This window comes from Trematomus bernacchii, unplaced genomic scaffold (genome assembly GCF_902827165.1).
Source record: "Trematomus bernacchii unplaced genomic scaffold, fTreBer1.1, whole genome shotgun sequence".
NCBI classification, from domain to species: Eukaryota; Metazoa; Chordata; class Actinopteri; order Perciformes; family Nototheniidae; genus Trematomus; species Trematomus bernacchii.
In genome coordinates, this window is record NW_022987698.1 from 9,505,637 (window position 1) to 9,513,252 (window position 7,616).

At 37.7% G+C, this 7,616-nt stretch overlaps 1 protein-coding gene across 1 annotated transcript; it reads left to right on the forward strand.

Annotated features, from left to right (window-relative positions):
• Positions 1-1,101: 1,101 nt before the first annotated feature.
• Positions 1,102-7,001, forward strand: gpd1b (glycerol-3-phosphate dehydrogenase 1b). Its single transcript, XM_034139549.1, has 8 exons — positions 1,102-1,206; positions 2,525-2,702; positions 2,791-2,931; positions 4,009-4,147; positions 4,744-4,856; positions 5,315-5,551; positions 5,658-5,764; positions 6,431-7,001. The coding sequence occupies exons 1-8, from the start codon at positions 1,163-1,165 to the stop codon at positions 6,525-6,527; spliced, it is 1,056 nt and encodes a 351-aa protein (XP_033995440.1). The 5' UTR covers positions 1,102-1,162; the 3' UTR covers positions 6,528-7,001.
• Positions 7,002-7,616: the final 615 nt, after the last annotated feature.

A 7,616-nucleotide genomic window follows, 5' to 3' on the forward strand; every position in this document is an offset into this window, starting at 1 on the left:
TTACCAAAATACCACTACAACAATATTAAAGTTATTTACAAAAGATGTCCTCAATCCAAATCCTACCCTTGTAAAATCATCAATAGCTAAATGTTCTTGAAAGTAAAAGAGTTGTTCTGCTGTAGCTGCTCAAGGTCGTGTTACAGTTTATCCACAGTTGAGTTTAGTCCATTGTTTTGACTTGAAGTGTCCTTGAGAAGTCATTAACATGAACTATCTGAGATTGGAGAGGGAATCACTTCTAGTGAAACTAACAACTCAAAGACCTCTGAAAGCAACAAAGGCCTAGCTGGAGCTTTTTGCTTTCAGGTCATAAGCAAAATCAGTCGTCAACCAATGATTTCATCTCCAACATGGCATTTTGTTTTATTGTTATGTGTTCTCTATCAAATCTTAATCTGAAAATGAACTACAGCTGTTAGACACATAGTAAAGTACTAACAACTATATTTCAATATGAAATGAATTTTGGTAGAAGTTTAAAGATAAAATGAAAAACTCCACATACTTAATATGAATAACAGTTCAGTTCTCTCAAAATAACACTGAAATATAGTAATGAAAAACATGTAATTACTTTCCCCAACTTAATTTCACTCTTGAACTCCAAAACAATATTTGGCAAGGGAGTCCACTATTAACTGGCTATTGTAGAAATTGTTGTAAATTAATTTTCTGCTAACTGATTAATTCAGTGTTATGTATTATGGACCAGTATTTCCATTTGAGGCATTTCCTATGATTGTCATTCACTTCCTCATTACAAGAATGCAATAACCCAATGAACTAATTTCACCAACAAGTTGATTTTACTTGTGTTATATTTCATCCCATTTTAACCTGCAAGGTGTTGATATTCTATTTTTTGTATTACCAACAACTCTTTCTATGTAGTTGCTATTTATAAAATAGGGCTACTTCTCAAATTAGTCAAATTGAGTTAAAACTGGATTAGTCAATACGTGCGTGTGTGTGTGCGTGCGTGCGCGTGTGCGTGTGAGATATAAAAAGAGAGAGTGTGTCCCTGAGAGGCGAGCGAGCGGACCAACCAGCCGCAGAGGGCGGGCCAGCCTCAGCTTTGTGTCCGGTATAAATACACCTTGTCCCGGCTTCAGTGTGTCTCCGCACCCGCAGCAGCTCCGTCTGGAAGGTCAAACACATCATGGAAGCACCGAAGAAAATCTGTGTGATCGGCTCTGGTAACTGGTGAGTAAAATCACTACTTGTATTAACTTTGAGTAGTTTGAAGCTGAAATAGAGAAATGTGTCTTGTGTATTGAAATGAAATATTGGAGGAACATAGTCTATGCAACTTCATCCTTTGTAAAGCAGAAACATAATTAATATAGAGTTAAGAACGGCAAAGCGTATTTTGCTTTCAAAAGGGTTGAACTCCTAAAATATTTATTTAGAAGGCATTTCCCGCTTTTTATAACTACAATGTTTGTGTTGAGTCAGCCTTCAGGTGGTGTTGATATCCCTCAGCCTGCATGACATAGAGCAGTCTGTAATAATGGACCTGCATTCAAACCTGTACATACAAAAAAGTAGGACTGTAGTATTATAAGAAACTTGTAACAGACATGTTATGTATAGAAGTACTCATGATGTAGTGTTGTGGCTTTTTCAGTTAATATTAAATCGTATTTAATTGTCATTATTATAAATACACTAAAATGTATGCAACATTATAATTCTGTTGCTGGTCAAGAGAGATTTTGGATACTTTTGGTACTTCATTCATCATGTGTGCAAAAACTCAATCTGCAAAGTAAAAACAGTGGATTTAAAGAATAAAGAAGCATCAAATGGAAAATACTTAACTAATTTCTTGAATAAGGACAGTTGTGACAGGAAAAAAGTCAAAATGATATTGGAGAAATAATCAGGTGGTGGACCGTTTGCCAGTGTAGCCTATCCTATTCTCTATTTGATATAAATAAAGTTTAAGTGGCTGCTCTTAGCTTATGTTATGTTGATATTAAATAGCCTACAGTCTTAAAATACATCTCCTCTCTTGCCAGATAATTGTCCTGCGGTTTTCTTTTTCTCACCTGTAGTATTATTCTTGTCCGGGAAAACAGCTGAAGAACTATTCCAGTTATGTGACACTGAATGTGTTCACTACAAATGTCAAGGGTTAGGCTACGGGTCATTTGACAACTGTTCACTATTGGTAGATACACTACTGTCTTTTTATCAATCACCAACTATTAGAAACAAGCACAAATAATCTAAAACTCAAGGTTCACTCCCAAAGAGATGACCTAATCAGAGAAACTAAGGTTAGCAATGTTAACACATTTGATCGAACAATTTCCTTAACACAATATAAACTGTCAAACCTATGAATGGATTTCAGACAACTTTTTCATATATTTGTCTCTAGTATCACTTCAGGACCATTAATTTAAACCAATGTATAATTTCAACATAACAGAAAACATCAGGACATTTAATCTTTTTTGGGAAACTTGAAGTACAACAAGCCACTGTCTCTCACTGTGTCCCTCCATGTACACAGGGGCTCTGCCATTGCCAAGATTGTGGGTGCCAACGCAGCCAAGTATGACAGGTTCGACACCACAGTGAACATGTGGGTGTTCGAGGAGACGGTGAACGGACGTAAACTCACAGAAATCATCAACAACGACCACGAGAATGTGAAATATCTGCCCGGCCACAAGCTGCCCCCCAATGTGGTAAACAAACACTCTTGGATTACATTTATGACTTTCTGGTGTTGTTATATAAAGTAAAGTTTCACCATCTTTCCTTTCTCTCCTTCAGTTGGCTGTTCCAGACTTAGCTGAGTCTGTGAAAGGAGCCGACATCCTCATCTTCGTGATCCCTCACCAGTTCATCGTGAGAGTGTGTGACACCATCAAAGACCACATCAAGAAGGATGCTGTAGGCATGTCTCTCATCAAGGTAACGTCTTTCTTACGTTTTATATGGAAACATATGGTACTATAACATATAATATTTGCAACATTTCTTGACATTTCTACTCCAACTTGACCTATTTTGGATATAAACATTGCTGAGTAATTAAGGGGAAACTTTCTTTTTCTTTGGTCAATATGTTTTTACTTAAAGGTCACCTATTATGCAAAATCCACTTTTTCATGTCCTTTATACATCAACATGTGTCCCCTCTGTGTAAAGAGATTCTGAAAGTTTCATGAACAAAGATTCTCTCTCTTTTTGTCCTGATCCATTTATATAAAAACCTGTCTGAAAATGAGCTGATCAGATCTTGGCCACTTTATGATGTCATAACGATTTTGTGGCTTGTGTAACTATTAGCCAATAACCAACCAAGGTAACCCCCCCCCCTCACCTGATCACCTGAATCTCCTCCTAGAGCACCATTGTGTTCTTTTTAACCAAATATCTCTCAGAGGGCCGTGGGGAATGGCTCCTTATTTTCATCTAAAGTAACAGACAGAGAATCAGCACTTTTGAAACCGGGCTGAAACAGAGGGGATTATGGGATGCTGCAATGATCTGTTTGGTATTTCAAGCCAAAAACTTCAGAGACATGTTTTGTATATATCTGAGACTTATTATATATTGATGAAAAACAGTATAATAGGGGACCTTTAACAATTTTCACTTTGTATTAGTTATTTGCCAGGTTGTACAATCATAATGTCTGTGATGTAAGAATCCAAAAGAAGATCCACACAGAGCACGTGTACAGTACTTATACATTTATAATATATCACATTTCAAATTCAAAGAAGCTTAAATGGCAAGAACATAACTATTTTTAATAGTGTTTTTAATACTTTAATTGCATTTTTCCGGTATTTTCTATTCATGTATTTTTTTTTGCTATGCACCAATACATCAAAGCAAGTATTTGTAGGTGGAACCAATTGGGAAATATACCAGATTTGTATTATTCTGGAGCAGGAATGTCACTATGCACAAAACAAAGGGAAAGTATTTCTGCATACTAATTTTTAAACTTGATTTGTTTTGTATTTCTTCCTGCTCCAGGGGGTGGATGCGGGTCCAGAGGGGCTGAAGCTGATCTCAGAGGTCATCAGAGGGAAGCTGGACATCACAACGACGGTCCTCATGGGAGCAAACATCGCCAACGAGGTCGCTGACGAGAAGTTCTGTGAAACAACCATTGGTACGGAGGACAGATGGACATTGTATGCCTATAATTAAGGGAACCTAATTTAATTTGTCCTTTGGATAGGACTTTACTATGAAAGTAGAGCACAGTATTGCTTTGAGTCTGGATGCATGCTTACAATATACAACTCTCTGTTGACATGTTTTTAGCTGTAAACAGCAACTTTGAGAAAGAATCGCAGTGAGCAACATGACTGATTGATATTACATATATAATTAAAATACATTATATTGTTCAAAACTATCATCAAATAGGTGTAATGTCATGCCTCAGATTTGGTTTTCCTATGTTATGGTAATCTTCATGGTAAAACTTTGGGCTACGCTGTGTAAAATATGTTTTGAAATGAAGTTCAAAAAACACACTTTTACACATCACCATTTTGGTGTGTCTGAAAAAAGAAATCCTTACTATTTAATATATAACTTTTAGAAATTTATTTTGAACGGTTTTGATGGAACAAAACAGTGTTATTCCTTACAGTCTAGTCTAGTCTTACCAATGCATGTTTATTGTTTTATACAGTATACATTTCTTAAGTGCTGCATTATGGGAAATGGTGTTGATTTATTTGTAACTTTTGGACACAGGTTGCAAAGACAAAGCCCACGGGCCCATGCTGAAGGAGCTGATGCAGACCACCAATTTCCGTGTGACGGTGGTGGAGGAGGCTGATGTTGTTGAGATCTGTGGGGCGCTCAAGGTGAGCTCTCCTCCTTCGAAACACATTTACTTATTTCTATTGTCACCAGCATCTGAGTGCCTTAGAAATGTCAATGTCATTCAATGTCTGTGCTCTCTAAAAAATACATAAAAGTTTAAATACTCCAAAATATCAAAATAATTCCATGCAGAAGATAATGTTTTTATATAAATCTATTCAATTCACCATTTGCATCTGCTCATCTTGAAGGTGCAGAATGGATAAAAAAAACCTCTTCCCACTTATAATCTCACTGTGTTTTTGATATATTTGGAATGTTTTCAATATGTAAACAGTATTCAAAAGGGTATGTGTATGCATTAAAGAGGCAAAACGTGATCTATTTGGAGGCATTTCTTTCTCATCCAAACAGTTAGATTCCTCCTGTGCATTAGTACTAACCCCAACCTGTAAAAAGTGCAACCCAATGACAGCAGCGTGTGCTCTTGTGTCTGCAGAACATTGTGGCAGTGGGAGCAGGATTCTGTGATGGCCTGGGATTTGGCGACAACACCAAGGCAGCGGTGATCCGTCTCGGCCTGATGGAGATGATCGCCTTCGCCAAGATCTTCTGCACAAACTGCCCCGTCTCCCCCGCCACCTTCCTGGAGAGCTGCGGCATCGCTGACCTCATCACGACCTGCTACGGTGGACGCAACCGCAAGATCGGAGAGGCTTTCGCCAAAACAGGAAAAGTATGAGTGAACAGATTTCCTCTTCCTCTGTGTTTGTCTTTATCACTCCCTTTTCGTGAAGAGGATTATCAGATACTTAAACAATGACAACAATCTTTTGTTTCAGAGCATTGAGCAGCTAGAGAACGAGCTGCTGAACGGTCAGAAGCTTCAGGGTCCAGCCACCGCATCAGAGGTCCACGTTATCTTGGAACAGAAAAAACTGGTGGAGAAGTAAGTTTGTCTTATTTTGTCCAACACACGCATACACCCATGGTAACATTCAGAAGGTATACAACCTAAACTATGCTAAGAAAATAAGTAAGTGAACATATTTATGGAGAGGTTATTAAGAAAAGCACAGACATAATAAATTGTTTTTGAAAAGGTAGCAGACCAATGAAGGGAAGCAGTAAAATGTGAACTGGAGACAAATCAGGGATTATCTAATGCTTGTTACTCTCCTACTAACATGTGTATATATAGCAAAGATTTAGCTTAGTCATAAAGTTGTCAGTGCCTAAAGTATAACATGAGTAAGGAAAGTTTGCTATAACAAGGTGAACTTTTCCAGGATATTATCCAAAAGATGGCTTGTTGGGACATTATCATTTTAATCTTACCCTTTCTTGCTGTGAGTTATCTGAGAACATTGGTACCACCCTCATGTTATTATAGTAAATATGAAGCTAAAGGTATCAGCTAAGACTGAAAACAGTAGAAAACCGCTTGCTTTGTCATATTTTGCTTCTTTAATCTATACAAAAGCGACGAGTGGTTAAATGAGTTTGTAAGTGTGGCACCAATCTTCTAATCTAGGAAGCCAATAGGACAATTTCCCAAAATGTCCAACCTTTTCTTATATCCATTGTTCTTAAATTATTTATTTTACCTCGCCAGGTTTCCTCTCTTCACTGCTGTTCACAATGTCTGCTTCAACGGCCATCCAGTGACAGAGTTCATCAAATGTTTGCAGGACCACCCAGAGCACATGTGATGGATGACAGCAGCCTGATGAACAGGTGAAAGTTGAGAAAGGATTTACACTAGAACTACTGTCTAACCCAGGTCATTTCAGGGGGGATGTTAGGTGAAGACTGTGCCTAAACCTGACTACCTTCATGTTTAAATCTCAAACAGAAAATACCTGCGCTGCTTTGTTGACCCGCTTCCGTATTATGGACAGAAAACCCTTACTTCTGTTTTTACTGATTCGAAACAAGTTGTTGTATTAAACCCAGTCTTAAAAGTTTAAGGAATTTTAATCACTTTGCCTTACACGATATTCAAACCCTGACCTTAATCTTACTAAATGTGACATAATTTATTAAATTAAAGTGCCTTACCCTGCCTTAACACTGACATTACTGTTTTCCATGTAAAATAAACACTGAAAACACAGCAGTTACCACTCACATGTTTTTCTTCTGGACTTCTTATGATTTATTTTGGAATAAATTATTGAACTTTATGCCTGTGTTCGTGTGTAATGTTTTCGTTTTCACTTGCTGGTGTGTGCCTGCAGGACACACTCTGCAGCAGACTCCCTGTAATCTGACCTGAGCTCAGTCAGGCTGCCACTCTAAACTCTTCACCTTTACCATTTTCTAGCCATGTCTACTTTAACCTTTCTTATAGCACCTATCCTGCCTGAGGCCTCATAAGTGATGGCTGAGTATGGATTATTGCTGCAAAAATATTCAATTTATAAATGCCCTCATAATCTAAGAATCTTTTGTTTTTATTTTGAACCCACTTGATGACAATTAAAATGCAAGAAACCCATGTGTGATCATTAACGGCCATCTGTCCTACACCATATGCCAGTGTATTCCATCAATGCTCTGTTGATAGGAGATTCAGCTCAAGGCAGCGTGAAAGTCAGTGGGAAGCCTATTTCCTCTGGCCTTGAAGTGGTAATATACATTCCCTGCCTGCCACTTTCATAATTGTTGAAACACTTTATAACAATTCCTCTCCATTATCGTTTCTCCTCTAACACTATCGTGTTACTTTTGCTTAGTTTTGTTGTAGACCGTGGAGCCACATAATTTACCACTTGTTTAAATCAGGATCCCTGGCTGAA

Excerpts from the sequence above, each read along its gene's own strand:
- gpd1b (XM_034139549.1), top strand. The coding sequence starts at position 1,163 with ATGGAAGCACCGAAGAAAATCTGTGTGATCGGCTCTGGTAACTG. Across the intron at positions 2,703-2,790 it reads ACAAGCTGCCCCCCAATGTG|TTGGCTGTTCCAGACTTAGC; the intron begins GTAAACAAACAC and ends TCTCTCCTTCAG. Across the intron at positions 5,552-5,657 it reads CTTTCGCCAAAACAGGAAAA|AGCATTGAGCAGCTAGAGAA; the intron begins GTATGAGTGAAC and ends CTTTTGTTTCAG.